Below are 22,657 nucleotides of genomic sequence, written 5' to 3' on the forward strand. Positions count from 1 at the left end.
TATGGCCGTCTCTGTATAGTACGGGAATTGTAGTACACTCCTCTGATTCCATACTCAGAAGGTCGAAGCAGGAACTTCTGAGTATGGGCCATCCCTGGCTACATAGGAGGCTCAAGGCTAGCTTGGACTATGAGACCCTATCTCAAAAAAATGGGGCTAGAGAATGTCTCAGTGGTTAAGAATATGAGCTATTCTTGGAGAGAAGTTGGATTCAATTCCCAGCACTCACGTAGCAGCTCACAACATCCAGTTCCAGATCTAATGCCTTCTTCTGGCCTCTGCATGTGGTCTCCATAGACATACATACAGGAAAACACACACACACACAAATTAGGAAGTGTGGCTGTTGCTAGCAGCAGATTCTTGAGCTGGTTTATTTTTACATGGCTGCCTTCTTAACACACGGGAAGACTGGGCCTCTGGAATGTACATCCATCCCTAAGAAGTACAGTAGACACCAGGCTGTAGAGGTGGGTCCTGGACTCTGCCCCCTCTGCTAAGAGGTGACTACAGTACAGGCTGTCTGCACATGAAGACGGGTGGTAGCTCTGTAGAGAGCTCCTGTGTCTCACACACCAGGCTAATCTCACCAGCTCATGAATCCTGTGACATAGCCCTGTTGTCTGTCTCACAATACTTAAGCCTTGGACCTTTTCTTTTTTGAGGCAAGGTCTTGCTATATATAAAACCCAGCTGGCCTTGAATTCAGGGTCCCCCTGTCCTTGGCTTCTTGAATGCAGGAATTTCAGAGGCACACTGCCACATGTGATCTTTTAATATATATACTGACATATATTTGCCTCTGACTTCTTAGGTTAAGAGCCCAAATCCAACAGCTGATACTGAGTTGGCTGCCTTTGGAATATAGACAATACAGACGATAACCACAGAGCTGGTACTAACCTTGTACCTGCCTTGCTGGCTCTCCAGCATGTTAGCATATCCTCCTGAAGTAGATAGTCCCAGGCCTCTAGTATTCCACTCTGAGAAAGAGGGAGAAATCTGTCCCTTTCTTCGGTTTTTGGAATATAAGTATACTGATCTACAGGCCAAGTGCTAGGAGACCTTTCTAGTGAGGTCCACAGGGCAGGAAAAGTGAACTTGTGAGCAGGCACTCACTCCTAACTGAGCCTGCCTCAGCTTACTCTCTCCATCCCCCAGCCCCAGCATGAATCAGCACCCTGTTAGGACATCTCCTCATCTCCATTTTACTAGGCAGCGGTGAGGCCTGCAAGCTAATCTACATGACTTGGCAGAATTTTATAGTTTTAAAACAGAAGATCAATTCATCTTCATTTTAATTATTTGAGTAAGCACTGGGCTGAGATTGCCCCTAATTTGGCATTCTATCAGCCTATCTGGGACCTAAAAGATACTTTTGACAGAAACCTTGGACTCCACCTTAAATCAATGAGCCCCTCCTAATACAGGCAGAAAATGGGAGCTCTGCCTCCCCTGTCTCTCAGTTCCAGAGTAGGAAAAACTGAAGAGATGACACCAGAGTGAAAGCCAGAGCACCCTGTTCCTGTTCAGTGACATGCTTCTTCATAGCCCCTGTCAACCATTGCTGTGCCACTGATAACATTTCAGTTAGCCGTCTGATTCCACCATACCCATAGTGAAAATAAAATCATGGATTTGTTTTGGATGAATACTTCACTTCCTAGCCAAGTAGGCAAATTTCTTTGTCTGTAAAATGGGTGTAGCGGGTACCTTTTGAGGCTATTCAAGGTACGTAGTAGGGTGATAGTGTGCGCATACTTGAAGCTCTCAGGAGGCAGAGGCAGAAGGATCACTACAAGCTCCACCATACCCTAGTCTCAGGTCTAAACACCGGGTTACCCTGAGCTAGCTACATTAGGAGACCCCCATCTTTAAAAAATAACCAAAAATAAATAAGGATGCACTAGGTAATGCCTGTGCTAACTTCTAGACCCACAAACTCAAGTATTTTCCCCTAAGTCATAACTGATTCTATGGGCCTGGTGGTGTGGGCGCAAGCCTTTTAGTCCCAGCTCTTGGGGGCAGAGGCAGGTGGATCTCTGAGAGTCCATGCCAGCCTGCTCTACAGAGTGAATTCCAAGACAGCCAGGGCTACCCAGTGAAATCTTGTCTCAAAAAAAAACAAACCAAAGGGCTGGAGAGATAGCTCAGTGGTTAAGAGCACTGACTGCTGAGTTCAATTCCCAGCAACCACATGGTGCCTCACAACCATCTGTAATGGAATCTGATGCCCTCTTCTGGTGTGTCTGAAGACAGCTACAGTGTACTCATATAAATAAAATAAATCTAAAACAAAAACATAAAATGACATATGGGTTTAGTTCATATTGCAACCCCAAGAACAATGGGGTTTCTGTACTTAAGAGTCACCTCGGGGAACATGTTCAATGAAGAACATGACTTCACCTCTATGGAGATTATTACTTCTTAAGTGTAGATTTGGGCTGGTGAGATGGCTCAGTGGTTAAAGCACTGATTGCTCTTCCAGAGGTCCTGAGTTCAATTCCCAGCAACTACATGGTGGCTCACAACCATCTGTAATGGGATCCAATGCTCTCTTCTGGTATGTCTGAAGACAGTGACAATGTACTCATATACATGAAATTAAGAAAAAAAGTGTAGGTGTGGGGCCCACACACTTGCATTTCAGTGTCTCAGATCACTCTGGTGTCAGGCTCACATTTTTAGGACCTCTTCAAATATGAAGACAAAGCTGTCTGTAGCAGAGAGGCAAAGAAGCTCATGGTCTTTGTAGAGTGAAGGATGGAAGGCTTTGAAAGTCTAGTGTCTGCAGTGCTGGCTGTTTAACTGGGTCCCTCATGCCTAGCCTCTGCCTGCGTGAAGCAAACCAGAGGGAGGAGGGAAGGAAACTGTCTAGGTGGCTGGGGCTACATAGTAGCAGTACTCACAAGGGTAGCCCTTGGCGATGCACAGCTGGCCTAGTCACGTGTGTGACACAGGGCTGAGCTGAAGGGGAGGGGACCTCTCTGATTTCAAGGCCTCTTGGATCTGACACCGGCCACTCTTAAAGCTCCCCTTTCAGAGGTTCAGTGACCCCGCCATTGGTGCCTCTCCTGCACAGGTGTTCATCTGCTCGTAGCCACCTGCGAGGCTCTCTCTTTTGTGAGGCTTGAATAAACACAATTTTGTGACTGATCTGCTACTCCGACTGTGACTGCTAGATTCCCTGCAACTCCTCTTTCTTTACTTCCTCTCACCTGGGCCTTGATGTGGCAACAATTTAGTAAGGCATTAAGAGGATGTTGAAGTGCTGAGATGCACCAGATACAATGTCTATTAGAAAGGAGCCGAACCCACTGTGCCTAGGGGAGGGACTCCGGGATGCTTCTCTTGTTTTTAAAAACTTCTGCTAAAACATAATTAAAATGAGCAAAAGGTGGCAGTTGTGCCTGTAGTCCCAGCTATGCTGGAGCTGGAAGAAGGGGATCACTTGAGCTTGGGAGCTTGGGTGAGCAAGAAAGACCCCAGTCTGTTCTCTGGGTGTGTGCATCCAAAGTTTCATCCATGCTAGGCAGGTGCTCTACCCTTGCGCTGTATATCCAGTCCTATTGTTACTTTTTCCCCACCAGAGACTAAACTGAGTCTCAATATGTAACCCAAGCTGTTCTCCAACCACCTATATTTTCAGCTGCTCTGCTCCTCTGCTGAGAGTCTCCGCCCAGCATTTCCAGGCCTGGAAGCCACACCTTCCTGCAAAAGGACTATGGGGTCAGGGTTGGTACTCTTGAGTACAGACAAATCCCACCCTCCAGCCCCTTCAGGCTCTTAAATGACCAACAGCAGTAATGTCTACCTTCTCTGTGGTGGACTCCAATCTCTCTGCAGGGTAGTGGACTTGCCCTTAGTCCCCCAAGAGGAGAACTTTATTAGAACTGGATGGTCTAATGTCTCTAGCTCCCGGATCCATTCAAGCTGGCAAACAGTTGGCAAGTTACTTTGATGTGTAGACAGGGAGATGAGTTAAAACTCACAATCCAGCTGGGCAGATGGGATTTCTGTGAGTTAGACCAGTCTGGTCTGCAGAGTGAGTTCCAGGATAACCAGGGCCACACAGTGAGACCCTGTCTCAAAAACAAAACAAAAATACAAACAACAAAAAACTTTATAACCCTCCTGCCTCAGCACCCCAAGGGCTAGGATTATAGGCTGAATTCCTTAGGTGATAAAAATGAACCTGGCTCCTACCTGACCACCTGAGCTCCTGCTGCCTGACAGACTTTCTCTACAGCAGAACATTTTTAGACTCAGACTAAGACATATCCTGACATAACTCCTTCCTTCCCCAAATGTCAGGGGTGACAGTTGTCTGATGAGGGTACAGGTCCCTCTCTCATTTCAGGTTGGATCCCCTCCAAGCCAACACTTCCCTGTGGTGTAATGCAGTTTACCTACGTCGTAGACTTGGAGTTCTGTGCCCCTGAGGTCTCGCCAGCTCCAGACAGGCTCAGAGGTGGCCCTTTCTGGGTGTGAAAGGAAAAACTAGTGGTTAGAGTCTAGTGTCTGCATTCACGAAGCGCCGAGGGCAGCTGATCAGGAGAAGGAAAGCTGGCTATGGGTGGGCTTGGTAATCACACACCCAGCCAATGGGAGCTCATGCTGGGTGATAAGGGCCTCTGCACCCTCCATTCTGCCAGGCCCCAAATCCTTTACCAAACTATGTGAAAATAAAGTGCTTTATTGCCGAGGATCCCAGGGCAGCTTCTGGATAGCTGTGGATGGGGCTGGAACTCAAGTTCCCTACCAAGCCCCTCTGGAGGGTTTGTGAATGGAGACAGAAAGTCTACAATATTTCAGCTCTGGAGAAGCCAAGGAAGTGTGGTTTGGAGGGTTGAGAGGTGTCCGGGAAAAGGCACAGCTGTGCTGGGAGCCACGGCATCCATCTCCCAACTCCAAGTCCAGTGCTTTCAGTGGCGCCACATGGGGGCATTAAATGGGCCATTGGTGTGGGTACCAACACCACAAAATGGCCCGCATCGGACATCGGAACACTCCATACAGGCACATGATACCCTCCTGAGCCCACCCCAAACCAGGCTGCCACGGCTGTGGTAGACAGCGCATGTCTATCATCTGGGGACGGAACAAAGGACCAGAAACAGCTGATGGTTCCCTGACAGGAACCAATCTCCCCTGAGCCCCGCTGACTTCTTCAGCCCACTGATGGCTTCACAGCATGGGATAGGGTAGGAGAAGCTGTGTGCCACAAGGAGGGGTGGTCACCCGTACTCTGCTAGCCCAGCAAAAAGCAGCTATAGGGTCAGATGAAAGGACTGTCCTTTCTTGTCCTTCCTGTGTTCTTCCACAAGTGGCCTTAGGGTAGGGGGTCAAAGGGATTCACATCAGATCCTGGGAACTGGCATGTCTGTGGGCCACCCTGTCTCAATCCTGAACAGAGAAAGGCAGAAGGGCCCGGTTCTGAGAGAAAGGGGGAAAGGGATCTTGTCAGACTGGCATAGCTCCTCCCCTTCAGACACTTTCCCAACACATCACAAGGGCCTTATTCCCAACACACCCTCCAGCCTTCTCACCAGTCCTTGAGATGCCTGGGGTCTATGGGAGCAGGGAGTATGCAAGCCTGATTGGCCTCTCAAATAAGCCCTTACACTTGCCCAGTATGGGAGGGGCGGGGCAGAGGGCAGAAGGACCAGTCTCCAATCCCTCTTCAGTACTCTTTGGCCTCTTGCAGTTGAGCCAGGTACTCTGCCTCCGGCGGATTGTCTGCGCAGGCCCGGCCATTATTGGGGGGGCGCACAGTGTGGTAGCGGCTCCAGTCCCCCTTACACAGGATCCAGGGCAGCGTATCTACCTTGAAGTGTAGCTCGGGTGAAAAGTCGGTGCTGACTAGGTCCGGAGCTCCTGCCCCTTTGCCACGGGTCAGCAACCGGCTGCCTTCATCATAGCAGCAGTGCTGGGCGGCCAATGTGCTGCTTTCGCCAGACAGCATGGAGCGCAGGCAGAAGCGCGCGGTAGGCTGGTAGATGTCCAGGCGTTCCCGTGGGCCACTCGCATCTCGCCATTGGAAGGTGCGGCCCTGATGTTCGTCCCGCAGGCTCACAGCACTGTACACCGCCTCCAGAGGGTATGCACAAGGGCAGCTGGGCAGGTCCTTGAATACTTGGCTCAGATACTTAGTTAGGAAGTCACTCTTGCAGTTCAACCACTTCTCACAGCTGTCCACATCTGCAGAGGGTAAGGAGGCAGGGAGAGTGCTGATCAGAGCTGCTGACCAGCCTCTGGCCCCTTGGTAGCAAAAAGGCTGTTCATACTTAAGATCAGTCATGTGGAGAGTGCAAACCCGGCTGGGGCAAAGGTACTGCTTGGGAAAGCCTTTGGAGCAGAAGTAGGACTCAAGGAAGTTAAGGAGGGGGCTGAAGAGATGGCTCAGTGGTTAAGAGCACTGACTCTTTCCAAAGAACCTGGGTTCAATGCCCAGCATCCACATGGTAGATCACTACTGTCTGTAACTCCAAGATCTGATGCCCTCACACAGGCGCACATGCAGGCAAGACAGTAATGGACATAAAATAAAAACAGCTTATTAAAAAGATATGTTTTTTGCTGGTTTTGTTCTATGAGGCAGGTCTCACATTTTCTAAGCTGGCCTCAAATTTGCTACTTAGTTGAGGATGACTTTGAACTTTCAATCCTCCTGTCTCCACCTTCCACATACTAAGATTACAGACACGCATTACCATGCCCAGTATATGCCCTGCTGGGATTGAAGCTAGACAAGCTTCTCCATCTCCAACTGAGAACAGCAGCTTTTGTCGTGTTTTTCATTTTGACTCATTTTATGTGCATGGGTGTTCGACTACACGTATGTTTGTGTACCACATATGTGCAGAGCCCATGGAAGAGAGAAGAGTATGTGAGATCCTCTCAGACAGAAGCCTCCATGTGGTTGCTGGAAACTGAACCTTGGTTCTCTGGGAGAGCAGCCAGTGCTCTTGACAGCTGAACCATCTCTGCAGCTCAAAGAGACGAGAGATTTTTAGCCAAGAAGTATTTCAGTGTTTTAGCTACTAGTTTGCTCTTCTCTTTCCTTCTCTCTGTTCTAAAAGAAACAGGGTCTCCTGTAGCCAAAGCTGTCTTGAACTAATTCAATTGTTTCTACCTATTGATCAATTCTTCTTCTCCTTCTCCTTCTCCTCCCCCACCCTCTCTTTGTTTTTTCAAGACTGAGTTTCTCTGTGTAACCCTGTTTGTCTACACTGGCTCTCGAACTCAGAGATGCGCCTGCCTCTGCCTCCCGAGTGTTGGGATTAAAGGCGTGGGCCTCTACTCCACGGCCTGGCTGACTGATTCTTTAACTGCCTTTCTTAGGGCTCAGCTGTTCTGGGCTTCCCTCAGCTCCTTATCTCTGCTGCATCCTCCCCTCTCTCCCTGGTTCAGGGAGACACAGGTTCAGGAAGCTTCTATTTCATTTTGTGGAACTTAGACTCGTGAGCCATGCCTTAGGGAATGCAGATAAGGCCCAAGAACACCAACAGGGGGTGGGAGGTGTGTGTTGGCAAAGCACAGCCTATGTCCCGCTGCCTGCAAGAAGCCACCTGGGATATTGGAACCCTGGCTCCTTCTGACAGGCACCTCCCCAGAGGCAGCCTGCCAGGGAGAAGTAGAAGTCTCCGCTTTACCCTCAGCATCTCCTCTGGGGCTCCCATCAAGGTCCCAACCTTGTAGGAACCAACCTAGAGCTGGGTAAGGATTCCTGGCTTCAATTCCTCCCACAGGAAGACGTGCTCAGTGACTTCTGCTATCCCAAGAGAGAGGCTCTCAAGACCCAACAGCAAGATCTAACCCTCAACTAACCTGAATCAAGCATATCCGTAGCATTGTAGGCAAGGGGCTGCCAGCCCTCACGGGCAAAGCCCAACGTGTTCTCCTCTGCGGTGCCTTTGGGAAGAGAGGAGGCCAGGCTGGTGGCGCCCCAGGGCACTCTGGGCTCCCTCCCGATAGGGAAGCCCAGCCCTCACTAGGCTCTTGGTGCCCACAGCAGCTGAGACAGGCCTGGGACAGGACCACCACAGTTGTGAGCTTCCTGTACGAGTCTCCGAAGCCCACCCTTCCTACAAGTATCCCATCTTGACCTTCCCAGGGAACCATGGTCACAGTGTGAGTCATATTAGCCACTCCCATGCAGGGGCCGGAGCTCATCTCACCAGGACAGGGGGGAAGGTCGCAGACTCGGGACTCTGTGGCAGTACAGGCATAGCCGCAGGGCCGCGTCCTCTGCTGGTGGCCGCTGCTGCAGCTCCCACTGCAGGGAGACCAGGTGCCCCACTCCTCCTGGGGTTCATAGTCTGGGTTGAAGTAAGGGGCCAGGGTGAGTGTACTCAGTCCCCCCATCCCTCTAGGGCACACTGTTGTAAACTGGCCAAAGGCACTCCTTTATCCCTGGCCAATGTATGGAACATGATTGGATTCTAGCCCACCTGTCCCCTCAGTCAGATGTCCTTGTGCAGTGAACAGCCTGTGCAAATAGGTCAAGAGGTCCTATGGAGTCAGAACAAACTTGGGACTAGAAGCCTCCTGGCTCACTATGTGTGACCTTAGGAAGTCCACTTGCATTTATGAGCTAGTGTTCTCATGTCCATCAGAACCAAGAAAAAAGAGTGGATAGATGGCTTGTCTAGCCTGCACACAGCCCTGAGTTCCATCCCCTGCACCAGGTATAGCAGCGATTGCCAGCAATCCCAGCAGTGCGGACATGAGAGAAGGATAAGAAATCCGAGGTCCAACTGGAGAGATGGCTCAGCGGTTAAGAACACTGACTGCTCTTCCAGAGGTCCTGAGTTCAATTCCCAGCAACCACATGGTGGCTCACAACCATCTATAATGGAATCCGATGCCTTCTACTGCTGTGTCTGAAGACAGCGACAGTGCACTCACACACATAAAATAAATACATAAATCTTTAAAAAAAAAAAAAGGTAAAGATTTTCCTGATTCCCTCTACTGAGGAACCTGAGGAAGCTCAAATACCCAGGCCCAGTGTCTGCCACACTTGTTCTCTCCTCCATTCCTCAAGACAGGCCTCAGGCCGGCTGCCACCAAGACTTGGAGGACAGTGAAGAAGGGAGAAAAGCTGAAACCCCGAAAGGTCTGTCTATATCAGTTCAGGAAATCGGGAAGAGCTTATGTGACTTAGTCTTAATCCTTGGTGCCTCAGAGTTCCCAGGAGAGTGAGTGAGACTATGGGCCCAGAGGCTAAGGGAGGTGGTAGAACATGAGGAGTACACATGGCGGTCCTAGCAGGCCGTGGGCATCAGGAGGCACAACAAAGGAGCCAGGGAGTTCTTCATCACATGCTGATGCTTCATGCACATATTTTTGGCATATGAGCGTTTGCGGCATGAACATATGTGGAGGTACACAAGTTCGAGAAGAATACATGTGTGTGTGCATGTATAGGCAGGCCCGAAGTTGACATGGGATATGTTTTTAAATCACTTTCTACTTTACACATTGACACAGGGCTCCTTGGTAAACCCAGAGCCTGACCTTTTCAGCTAGTGGGGCCAGGCAGCTTGCCTGTCTGACAGAATGGCCTATCTCTGCCTCCAACATGCTGGGACTCCAGGGGTGCTGCCACTCACCCGCTCACTCTGGTCCTCACACTTCCATCACAAGGGATGAGTATCCATCCCTTTGATCATCTCAACAGTGCAGCTGTTTTATCTTTTGAGGCAGGGTCTCAAGGTAGCTCAGGCAGGGCTGGAACTCAGTATGCAGCCCACGCTGACCTCTCTCTGTCCCCTGCCTCAGCCTCTTGAATCCCGAGGCTGCGGCTTGTGTACTACATGCCAGGCTGTGTGTGAGCTTGTTTACTTACTGTCACAACTGGCCCTATGTCACCTAGATTATTATCTGTTTGAGAAAGGACGGAACTGAGATATAAAGAGGCTATGTGACGGGGGACACTCAGCTGCTGAATAGCGGGGTGAGCACAATCTAAAACTGAGATTCATTGTGAGTGACAAAATTTAGGGTGCTTTTCAGTTTTGTAGGAACTGATAAATACGAATATTTATATTGTTAAATAGCTTTTGCCTAGAGGCGCTCAGGGCTGTTGTGCAAGCCCTGAGTGAATTTTTGTTGCCGAAAATCACTTTTGAGCTTCAACCGAATCTGCACAGGCCTAGGCTGCTGGCCTGCTCAGTGCTCCCTACCTGGGAGGCTCTACTCCTCCTCCTCCCCTCCAACTCATTCCCACTCTGGACCTCGTAGGAGGACCTCAACCAACTAGAGATGCCAAGCCAGACTACTCACCATAGCTGTCTGGTTCCTGGAAGTCCCGGTCCTGAGGACCCAACCAGCCATAGTCCCAGTTGTCTATGGCCCCACTGGACCAAGGCTCCTCATCCTCATCTTCTTCAGTGCCCCCTTGGTCCTCACCCTCGTCATACTCCAAAGCATAGTCCTTTCCTTCTTCCTCCTCCGCTTCCCCTGGAGCCCTGTCTTTGAGGCTGGTGGCTCCTTCTTCACCTTCTTGGTAGCCCCAGAAGAGGGGCCAAAAGAGTTCCCTGGTGGGCAACCAGCTAGAGGCACGCAGGGGCCAGAGATTGCTGGGCTCAGAAGGCAGGTCCACGTCTACCTCAGTCTGAGGGTCCTGCACCACCTCGATGGTCACCTGTGAGAAGGACAGACATGTGCCAGAGACGGCAGGCTCAGCAGAGGACTCCAGAGAGGAGAAGATGGGTTTGAACCAGAAGTCCCACCCTTGCCATGGATCCTGCTATCTTCCCTGCCTCGCTGTGGTCTCTCAGTGAGCAAGGGACACTGGGTAGAGCTTTTTGCATGTCAGAATCACCTGAATGAAGATGCATTGAGGAGAATCTGGCAAGTGCCAGACCCAATGGTTTAGGAGAAGCCGTTTGGATTCTGCCTCTGCCATCCATGGGCTGCCTGACCTCAGCAGGGGTGGGGATGCGAGCTAAGGTCCTGTGTCAGATGCCCAGATCCCCCTCAGGAGAGTTTCAACTGCAGCAACCATGTACATGGAACCATTGCCGTGGATGTGAATGTTAACATTCTTGTGCACTTTCAAATAAGAAGAGGTCACGAGACAAAATTCAGAGGGGTAGAGAACAGCAAAATACAAAGAAGAAAGTGAGCTGGATGTGGTGGTGATATTTTGCACGTGGGGCACGGAGGAGGCAGGCAGACCTCTGTGAGTTTGAGGCCAGCATGGTCTACAGAGTGAGTTCCAGGACAGTCAAGACTACACAGAGAAACCCTGTCTTGAAACAACAACAACAACAACAACAACAACAACAACAACAACAACAACAACAACACCCAAAGAAGAAAGTTGAGCATCACCTGTATGACTAGCATCGCTAGCTGGGACACTTGCAACTTTTCTGCGTACGTGCACATGGATATTTTGTTTGTTTGTTTGTTTTTTTAAATGCAAGCAGACAGGCTTTAAAAACAATTGTAGAGGGGTTGGGGATTTAGCTCAGTGGTAGAGCGCTTGCCTAGCAAGCGCAAGGCCCTGGGTTCGGTTCCCAGCTCCAAAAAAAAAAAAAAAAAAAAAAAGAAAAGAAAAAACAATTGTAGAATGCTCTGTACTTTTGCAGTCTTTCTTCTGGATTAAAGTATATCAACAGGTAAACACCCTCTCCTTGAAGATTCAGGATAGGCTGGGTTTCCTGGAACACCTTTCTGCAGGCTTTCCCATGTTGCAACCCTCCCCATTTCAAACTGACTCCCTTTCCTGCATGCAGTAGGTTTGGGGGCCAGGACAGGGGCCTGGGAGATCACACCCATAGGACATTCCAACAGGTCTTCACTATATTCAGGACCCATGGCAGAATCAGGAGCAGAGTGTCCATGCACTCGGTCCTCAAGATAGTCCTATAAGGCTGCTGTTTTTGTCCCCTGCTACACCCAGGGTCAGGGCTCTACAGACAAGAGACTTTCTGGCAAGTAGAGGGGTGGATACTCTTCCCACAATGCATAAGGAGTCCACTGTCTTCACACAGCCAGCAGAAGAATAAGGGTAAGGCTCAGTTTACTAGCCTAGCACCTCCTAGAGGTCCCCTAGACAAACAACCACTCTACAATCTCACCTGGATATTGGGGTTTGGTGCGCTCAAGTCTGTGTTAGCCAACCCTGGCAGCTTCTGCAGCTCCAGCAGCAAAGGTGTGTGTTCCAGGTTCCCGGGAGGAGTGGCCGTGCCCAGAGTCAGAGCTGTCGGCTCAGGAACAGTCTGGCACTTGGGTTGACATGGTTCCTGCAGATCGTCTCCAGGGAATCCTGATGTTGTCTCCTTATCCTTGGGGGAGCTGAGATCCGGAGCGGGTGAGGCCTAGAGAGACAAGGAAAGGCCAGTGATCAAGGTCAGCTTCTGGAGGCAGGAAGCCTGGGCCTGGATGTACCACACACTCACCTGTGACTGGGAGCATCTGGTGTATATGTTTAGAAAGTTTAATGGCCCTAGGGGGTAGGTGGAGTGCAGCCAGGCAGAAAAAATGGACTGTATTCACTAAGTGGTCTTTTTTCAAGCCTTTGTGTTCGTGTGCATGTGTGTATGAGTGTCTGTGTGTGTGTGTTTGTATGTGTGTGTGTGTGTGTGTTTGTATGTGTGTGTGTATGCATGTGTGTGTCTGTATGTGTGTGAGTGTGTCTGTGTCTGTGTGTGTGTGTGTGTTTGTGCCTGTGCCTCTCTCTGTGTGTGTGTGTGTGTGTGTGTGTGTGTGTGTGTATGCCTGCCACATAGGGCTCTAGTGAACGTGTGGAACTTTCAGGAATAGGCTCTCTTCGTCTACCTGGGTTCGAGGGATGAAGCTCCGGTCATCAGGCTTAGCAGCAATGCCCTTACCTTCTGAGCATCTTGGCAGCCCACAAAGCTTTTGACAACAGAGGCCGGGAAGCACACTACACAGCCCGGCTTACTCATCCACAGATGTCGAGACCCAGAAGGAGGGAGCAATTGCCCACCCCAGTAGCTCCAAAGTGCTGTTTTCAGTCCCCCCCACCAGGTCTACACACACACACACACACACACACACACACACACACACACACACAGGCATAGGCACACACACACACATACAGACATACAGGCACACACACACACACACACACATACAGACATACAGGCACACACACACACATACACACAGGCATAGGCACACACACAGACACATACACACACATACAGACATACAGGCACACACACACATACACACACACATACAGACATACAGACACGCACACACACATACAGACATACAGGCACACACACACATACACACAGGCACACACACACATACACACAGGCACACACACACACATACAGACATACAGGCACACACACACACACATACAGACATACAGACACGCACACACAGGCACACACACACACAGGCACACACACACAGGCACACACACACATACAGACATACAGACACGCACACACAGGCACACACACATGTACAGACACACACACACACACACACGCACACACACACACACACACACACACACACACACACACACACACAAGAGCAGAAAGCTTCCGGGGCAAGAGCCTGGTCATACTGAGGTGTGGGCAGGAGGCCTGTTCCCTCCCCTCCCCATAACCCAGACAAATGACCCTGTCCTCAGAATCTACTCAAAGGCAAATTCCTTGGCATCTCCTCTGGCCCTCTTGGCCTTCCTTACACCTCATTTCTTCTAGTCTGTTCAAGGTGTCTGTCTTAGTCACTGTTCTATTGCTGTGAAGGGACACCATGCCAAGGCAACTCTTATATTTAATTGGGGTCTGGCTAGTAGTTTCAGAAGCTTAGTCCATTGTCATCATGGCAGGAAGCAGGCAGGAAGGCAGGCATGGCGCTGGAGAAATAGCTGAGGGAAAGAAGCTGGGCCTGGCTTAGACTTTTGAAAGCTCAAAGCCTACCTCCAGTGACACACTTCCTCCAACAAGGCCATGCCTACTGACAGGGCCGCACTTCCTAATCCTTCTCCTTGGTGACAAGCATTCAAATATGTGGCCTATGGGGGCCATTCTTACTCAAATCACCCCAGTGCCCAAGCCTGGACCATCCCTTGTCAGCTGAGGTGGTGAGGGGAAGAAGCCCCTGGCTATTCCTAGCAGTTCGTCAGCATTCACCTCAGATGGCAGACATTGGGCAGTCTATGCCCACTACCTACTTCTGTTCCCCGGGTACCCATGGCAAGGCAGGAGGAGTTCCTTCCAGGGACATCTTGGTGGGTCTTCCTGAGGCCCCAGCCTTGCCCTTCTCCACCTAGTCTCTGGTGCAGCATGGGGCAACTTCCTTGAAGAATAAGGTAAGAAGGGCTCCAAAGGCCAGTTCTGCTTTCAACCTATGTCTTCAATGAGGTGAGTGCCCTACCAAACCAGAATGAGAAGTCCTACATGAAAGGAAAGTTATAATTTTACTAGACATGTCCACAGCATGTACTGTGTAGCAGACGCTATTTGTGTGTGTGCATGTGTGCATGTGTGCATGTGTGTGTGCGTGCGAGTATGTGTATGTGTGTGCATGTGTATCTCTGTGTGTGTGCACGTGTGTGTGCTCACATGTGCAGTTGCACACGTGCTCATGCCTGTGGAGGCTGGAGTACAGCTTTCACTGTCATTCTTCAGATACCATCCACCTTTAAAAAAATGTTTTTAGGCCAGGCAGGGGTGGCTCACATTTTTAATCCCAGCATTCAGGAGGCAGAGACGTCAGATCTCTGTGAGTTCAAGGCCAGCCTGGTTGACATAGTAAATTCCAGGACAGCCGCACAGAGATACTCTGTCTCAAAAATACAAAAAGGAAAAAAGAAAATTAAAAGTTTGTTTTATGCGTCTGAGTGTTTTGCCTGCCTCTGTCTGAGCGCTGGGATTAAAGGCACGTGCACCCACTCCCAGCCCTATGAAGTTCTTTACCCATTGACCAGCCTCTTAGGCATTAACCTACATGTCTCATGTAGTCAGGGTCTCATGTAGCCGAGGCTGGCCTTGAACACCTGACCTTCCTGCTTCTACCTAACAAGTGTGTGCCACCATACCTGTTTTAAGGTGGTGCCAGGGATCCATCCCAGGGCTTCATGTATGCTAGCTAAGCACTCCACTGCCTAAGCCACACCTCTAGTCTCTTAGTCTAAACACTCTAGCATACATGCAGCTCCCGGCAATGTCTGCAGTCAGGTGCCAGTTCCCATTCCACCTTCATAGACAACAGCAATGAAGCATTCACACAGAAGCTCTGTCTGAAGCTGTTACTCCAGTTCCAGGAGATTTGGTGCCCTCTTCTGGTCCCTGAGGACATCAGGCACACAAATGGTACCCAGACATCAAGCAACTAAAATTCCCATACACATAAAACAATAATAATAATAATAATAATAATAATAATAATAATAAGAAGAAGAAGAAGAAGAAGAAGAAGAAGAAGAAGGGAAGAAAGAAAGAAAGAAAGAAAGAAAGAAAGAAAGAAAGAAAGAAAGACAGAAAGAAAGAAAGAAAAACCTTCAGACTCCTGGACATTGATTGGCACCTGGATGTAAGGTCTGGAAGTGCATGCATGAACAGAGCACCCAGGGGTCCTGACCTGAAACCCCGGTGCTCCTGAGTTCCCAGGCCCGGGTGAGCTCTTCTTGCTGCCTGTCATTGACTCTAACCACAGGATCCAACCAAGAGCACCTTCTGCAGAGGCAGAAAGTCACCCTCTTTGTTCCTGTGTCCCGAGCGCCCTCCCCCCTCTCACACACACACACACACACACACACACACACACACACACACACACGCTCACTCATGGTAATGAGCCTTATGTGCAGACCCTTCTCATTCACACGGGGCTTCCATGCTCACAATCTTCTCTGCTGGCTGTGTATGACTAGAGTAACTCCATGACCTGGTCTGGGTTCACATCCCATGCACACTTACCAGCCTCATTCTAGGGCAGCTATTGACTGCACTTTGGGAATTAGAGAAACATCAGAGGCCATCTGGGAGGGTTGCTGACCTTATACTGATAACCCAGAGGTGGTAACAATGGACCCTAGTGAAGGAAGACAGGCTGTGTGCACCCTGCAGCTGGACCCTCTCCTGGGGGGTACTTTACGTCTGTCTGTCTGTCTGTTTTTTTGAGATAGGGTTACTCTGTGTAGCCCTGTCTGTCCTGGAACCTCTGTAGATCAGACTGGCCTGGAACTCAGAGATCCCTCTGCTGCTGCCTCCTGAGAGCTGGGATTAAAGGCATGCGCCACCACAACCTTTCTGTCTTAGCTGAGTCTGAGTATGGACGCCCACTGATGCAGATCCTCTTAGCAGATATATTCCCATCCTCTGAGGCTCTGGCTTGTTCAAGAATATCTGTTCAGGAAGCTGAAAGGGTGGTCAAGTTTGGTTCCCGGCACTTAAGTAAAGGAGTTCATAATCACCCGTAACTCCAGCTCCAGAGGATCCTATGACCTCATCTGGCTTTCAAGAGCATCTACGGGCTGGAGAGATGGCTCAGTCGTTAAGAACACTGACTGTTCTTCCAGAGGTCCTGAGTTCAATTCCCAGCAACCACATGGTGGCTCACAACCATCTGTAATGGGATCTGATGCCCTCTTCTGGTGTCTGAAGACTGCTACAGTGTACTCATATAAAATAAATAAAGTCTAAAAAAAAAAAAAAAGCATCTACAACTATGTGCACACACCTACACGAGAGAATCTAAATTACTTTTTAAAAGAATAACTGTCTATAGTTAGGTATGGTGGTACACATCTGTAATCCTAGCACTTGGGAACCTGGGGTAAAAGAACCAAGGGTGCAAGGCTATTGAGGCTAGACTGGACTACATAGTGAGATCCTGTCTCAAGAAGAAATAAACAATCAGTAAACAAGTAAATCACCTGCCCTTCCCTACAAGATACCCTTTCTTATCCGCTCTTATAGCACATGTTCAGAATACATAGCTCCATTCTCTTGATAGACGTCAAAACTTTTTCTTTCTATGCTGCATATGCCCCCCCACACACACACACACTCACTCCCTGGTTTGGCCAGGCAGCACTGACCCAAGTGCTTCCAGATGGGATCAGTATTCTGATTCCCCTTCCCCACCACAGGGCCAAACTTGGCTACTGGCCTGTTTCCACCCTTCTATTTCCTCTGTGCCTCAGGGATCAGGAGCTTGTCTTTACCAGAATCTGGACCCAGGTGTAGGTGACTGCTGTCTCTCCTTGAAGCCCAGTTACTAAGGCCCAGGCCCATGCACACAGAACCTGACTGTACACTCAGTTGCTTTGGCCTCACAGAGCTTCTAGACACCCAGTCGTGAGGCCATGGGTAGGGGCATGGACTAGGTTTCCCCTCTCTACTCCCTTCCTGACTAGCACAGACTGTTCTACCACCCACCCCGACACCTCATCCAGACCTCAAGGCTCCTCAGCATGGCGTGAGCACTGCTGGCAAGCGCTCTGTTCCCAGGCCTCAGGGTGGGCCTCACAGGGCCCACTTGCGTTGACTGCTCTGCCCTTGTTGCTGTTGAGATTCCGAGGTTCCAGCTCTGCAGCCAGGCCTGCTGGGCAACGAACTACCTGGACTGGGTCCCTGAGTCTCTACAACTACTCTCTGGGCAGTTCCCACATCAGTCACCCTGTGCCAACGATCAGAGAAGAGGCTGGAGAGCGGCGTCTCAGATGTCAGGTCTGCCCTCTGAGCTTTAGTGCCTTGCTAACTCCAGACAGGGGTTGTACCTCAGGTGCTGTGTGCTGCACTGTATGCAGAATGAGCAAGACACTAGAACACGATCATATGCTCCTTTTATGTCTCTTGTCACTTTTGATCATTATAATAATAGTTATGATGATGATGATGGTGATGGTGATGATGATGATGGTCTCGTGTAGTCTGGGCAGATCTCAAACTCAATATATAATTAAAAAAAAATGACTTTGAACTTTTGGTCCTCCTACCACGGGCTGGACAGTTAGCTTAGCAGTTAAGAACACTGGCTGCTGCTCTTCCGGAAGTCCTGAGTTCAATTCCCATCACCCACAGTTGTTCATGGCCATCTATAAAGGGATCCGATGCCTTCCTCTGGTGTGCAGGTGTACATGAAGCAGAACAATCATACATAAAATGAACAAAAATAAAAAAAATAAATAAAAATTTAAAAACCAAGTATGTATCACCATGTCTGTTTTTCTGTTTGATTGGTTTTTTTGGTCTTTCAAGATAGGGCTTCTCTGTGTAGAGCCCTGGCTGTCCTGGAACTCTCTCTGTAGACCAGGCTGGCCTCGAAGTCAGAGATCTGCCTGCCTCTGCCTTAAAGTCATGCACCGGGGCTGGGGATTTAGCTCAGTGGTAGAGCGCTTACCTAGGAAGCGCAAGGCCCTGGGTTCGGTCCCCAGCTCCGAAAAAAAGAACCAAAAAAAAAAAAAAAAAAAAAAAAAAAAAGTCATGCACCACCAGCACCTGGCACTATGTCCGATTTTATACCATGTTGAGGATGTAATCTAGGGCGTTGTGTACTCTAAGAGAGAACTTTACCAACTGAGCTATATCCCCAGACTTCTGACTCTTGAAAGAGTACTTGACAGGGAAGGGGGAAGGAACCTACTGAGATTAGTCTGCTGAGATCCACATCCAGGCCTCCAGCCCCCCATCTCCCAGACCCCTCCTCTCCCTTAACCATACTCCCTTTGTTCCCCACTGAGGGCGAGGGGGACTGGAGGGTCAGGAAGGCCCAGGGAGGTGGGCAGCTGCAGGAGGAGGCAGCCAAGACATGCCCTTGGTTTGGTGTTACATAGGCTCCAAGTAGCTCCCTCCTTGACTGCTCAGACAAAGGCTCCAGGCACAGGAGGGTCACCTCTAGGAAAACACCTGCCTCTCCAGGCTGCCCACCCTACCTCCTCCCCTCCCCCACCATGTGGGTTTGCTTTCCAGCAATTTCGAGTCTGCGGACTATGTATGCCTCCTGCTAGGTACATGGCACTGCAGGTTGGTCAGGACTCTCAAGATCCTTTCTCTGCACTCAGCCCAGCCCTTCAGAGTGCTTCCTACCATGGAGACAAGATCCCTGCTGCTGGGTGGCCTTCTGGAGCCCACTTCCTGGGGACACTCCCAAGGACTCTGAGCCTCATTTCTCCTTTGCTAAAGCCCCACCACCATGTCCCCTGGTCCTCTCTTAACTTTCTCCCACCTTGTCAGGCATAGCTGAAGGCTGCCAGGGTGAGGTGGCCAGGCGCACAATGGGTGTGTTACTAGACCCGCTGTCCATTCCCGCATCACTACATGAGAATTAAATGTCACCCAAGAGAGGCCAGGCTCAATGGGTGACGTTTCCGTCTCAATGAGAGGTAGAGCCATGTCGCACTGTGCCTAACTCTCAACACACCTGGCCTCTGCCTTGGGAATGATTAGAACTTTGAGGCCAAAGGTTTCTTACTCAGCGCTACAGTTCACAGGAGGGATTCTTGAACCCATTTCGCCGTGGGCGTAAAGTGAGGCTCAGCGTCAGGCCTGCCGGAGTCAAAGGTGACACAGTTGGTTCACAGAGTTCTGGATTCTTCCCACCACCCACCCCCATCCCCAGAAATAACCACATCAAACAAAACAAACTGATACAGGCATGGGGTTTGATGTACTTCTTCAGAAACCAACTTGGCAACATCTGGCATTGCAATATCTGGTCAGCATCGGATAAGCAGCCTGGGGCATACCATGTAAAGATGTGCTAGCCTTCCTGGAGGAGCTCTTTGTGGCCCACCTTGAGCCCATATATGTTTAACATTTCTCTGATTTGATTTTTGTTGTCATAGATGGGATCTTGCCTCATAGCAAGGAATGACCTTGAATTCATGATTCCTCTGCCTTAGCTTAATGGTGGGATTATACCTTCTGGTTTTGGTTATATGGATCCACTAAGGAGCTAAGTTGTTGGGTGGGTCAGTCATTTCTGACTTAGCACCCTGCTCCAAGGGATAGCTGTCTGCATTTTCTCAAGAGAACCCTTGGTTTGAAAGCACAGATTTTGGAAACATATCAACATGTCCCAACAGATGATGTAGCCCCCTTTTTAATTTTCAATGATTTACTTTTTATTTTATTTATTTATTTATTCATTTACTTATTTTCCGAGACAGGATTTCTCTGTGTCCTGGCACTCACTCCCCCTCTGCCTCCTGAGTACTGGAATTAAAAAGGTCTGCAACCCCGCCGTTGGGCATTATTTTGGTTGTTTTTTTTTTTTTTTTTTTTTTTTGAGTCAAGGTTTCACTGTGTAGGCCTGGCTGGTCTAGGACTTGTTATACAATCCAAGTTAGCCTTGAACTTGAGGCAATCCTTCCATATCCTGAGTGCTAGGATTTCAGCCATGCACAGCCATAACTGGCCAGCCCCCTTTTTGAGGTGTGAAGAGAGTAGCTAAGGTAGGTCACATGCTTACCGCCAGTCTGGAGCATCCCCACAGTTGAGTTTATTTTATTTCATTTCATTTTTTTAAAGATTTATTTATTATATATGAATACACTGTAGCTGTCTTCAGACACACCAGAAGAGGGCATCAGATCCCATTACAGATGGTTGTGAGCCATCATGTGGTTGCTGGGAATTGAACTCAGGACCTCTAGAAGAGCAGTCAGTGCTCTTAACCACTGAGCCATCTCTCCAGCCCAAGTTTATTTTTTAATTCTAGGCACGGATTTGTGTTTAGGGTTTAGTTGTTTTGAGGCAGGGTTTCACTATGGAGCCCTCACTATACCGGGACCCAAACATCTCTCTGCCTGTCTCTGCCTCCTGAGTGCTCTCATCAAAGGTGTGTGCCACCATACTTTTTTAGGGTTCTGCCAGGTTCTCAGCCAGGTTTCCATCCTGGGCCTAAGGACACACAATTCTGACTCTAAAGTAACTCTTTCCCTCATACTAAAATATGCTAAAGATAATTACAACACAAAGTGACAAGTGTTAAAGTAAATATTAATGCCACATGAACAGAAATGAAGCCAACCTATTTTTTTTTTTTTTACTAATTTTTATCTTATTCTGAGACAGGGTCTCATGTGGCTAGGCTGGCCTCAGACTTGGTATGTAGTTGACAGAGACCTCGAGTTTCTTGTCTTCATGCCTAACACACACACACACACACACACACACACACACACACACACACACACACCAGTGCTGGGATGACAAGCCTGTGTTACCATGCCCTGCTAAGCCAATTTAGTTAGACCATTATCACTATCGTCAGGTTAGTAGTGAGAATGACTAAAAACCTCTGGTTTTGGGGTGTTTATTTTGTCGTTGTTGCTATGGTAGTTAGTTCATTGTTTTGTTTTGTTTTCCCTTTTTCTTTGAGACAAACGTGGCTATATAGCTCAGACTAGCCAGAGACTCCTGAATGCTAGAAGGTGTTCAAAACTACAACCAGCTCAGAAATCCTGCATTTTGTCCACGTCCGGTGTTTCTCAACAATGGCCAGGTAGACGTGTGTCCCTCGGGAAACATTTGGCAGCGTCTGGCCCTAGGGCAGTGGCTAGGAACAGTGATAGGCATCTTGAAAAGCCCGGGGACAGCTGCCTCCAGGACTACAAATTCCAGATCCCAGAATGACAGCAGATTTACTTCAGCTCTATAATTTATAGGATGCATTGGGTGGGGAAAACTGGGAACTTGAGGAGAAAAAAAATGTCCTAGAGGTGACAATGGTTTGTGATATTTAGGGCCATATAAACTTAAGGGAGCCTTCCCATCCTCTGAAAGGCTCTGGGAGCCTGGGCTCTAACAATATGGCCCAAACTCCTGCCCAAGTCTTGCATTTAGCATTTCTTGTCTCCTACAGGTCCTGGCCCCTCAGGAAAATGGGGGTCTTCCTCTAGAACAGCTCCGGGCAAGAAGAACCCATCAGGCTGGCCCTTGCATACACACAAGCCTCCATGAAAATGTAGGGATGGGGAATGCCCGCTAAAACTGTGAGAGAAGGGCACCAGGCTGGACCGCAGAGATTGGTGACTGAAACAGTGTTTCTAACACAGCCAGCACGCTTTCACCTCGCTCTTCTATCTCAGGACCCACATTCTTTTAAGAAACACTGGCTGACAACTCAGACTCAGATAGGTGTAGAACGCTGTTGACGACCTCAGCCTTCCTCGACTCCCAATGGAAAACTTGAATCCTTGGTTGGTTAGAATTAAGGCGCTGCTGCAGGAAAATCACCTACCCCAAGTCGTTAGCCTCAGGCTACCACTCCACGGAGCTATGGAATCTCCTCTCTCCACCCCAGCATGACTTCTCAGGGGTGTGCGGCTACAGGTGAGATTGGTTCAGGGCGAGGAAGGGGTGGGTTGGACCCAGGAAGCCGGGCCACTGCAGAGCAGGCACCAAAGTCAACTTTTCCCTCCGCAGCCAGTACGTTACAGCGCCGCCAGGGCTCGCGGCCACGCGTGGGTAGTGTAAACTCCTGCGGTCTCAGTGCTCTTGGCCACCCCGCTCCGTCCCTCCAGTCCCGCTCATTACTCACCTCCACCATCCTCGAGTGGCCGTGGGGCCCGGGACCTCGCTTCCTCAGTGGAAGCCCTCGGCCGGCGGCCAGCAGCGCGGCCAGCAGCATCAAGGCTCGCGGGAGCCGCGCTCGGCCGGGCGGTGGCCGCATCGTGTCTGTGCGAGGCTGCTCT

General features: G+C 49.6%; 1 protein-coding gene across 9 annotated transcripts; it reads right to left on the reverse strand.

The window, feature by feature from the left end:
- Positions 1 to 671: 671 nt before the first annotated feature.
- Positions 672 to 22,657, reverse strand: Ism2 (isthmin 2). Of its 9 annotated transcripts, none has more exons than XM_087554645.1 (8): positions 22,504 to 22,657; positions 12,099 to 12,338; positions 10,294 to 10,654; positions 8,184 to 8,324; positions 7,834 to 7,917; positions 5,831 to 6,204; positions 4,417 to 4,484; positions 672 to 4,085 (listed from the first exon to the last, which is right to left on the reverse strand). In XM_087554645.1, exons 1-8 carry the CDS (start codon positions 22,633 to 22,635, stop codon positions 3,992 to 3,994), a joined length of 1,494 nt encoding a protein of 497 aa, XP_087410771.1. In that variant the 5' UTR covers positions 22,636 to 22,657; the 3' UTR covers positions 672 to 3,991.

Source organism: Rattus norvegicus, chromosome 6, assembly GCF_021556685.1.
Source record: "Rattus norvegicus strain SHRSP/BbbUtx chromosome 6, alternate assembly SHRSP_T2T, whole genome shotgun sequence".
Lineage (NCBI taxonomy): Eukaryota > Metazoa > Chordata > Mammalia > Rodentia > Muridae > Rattus > Rattus norvegicus.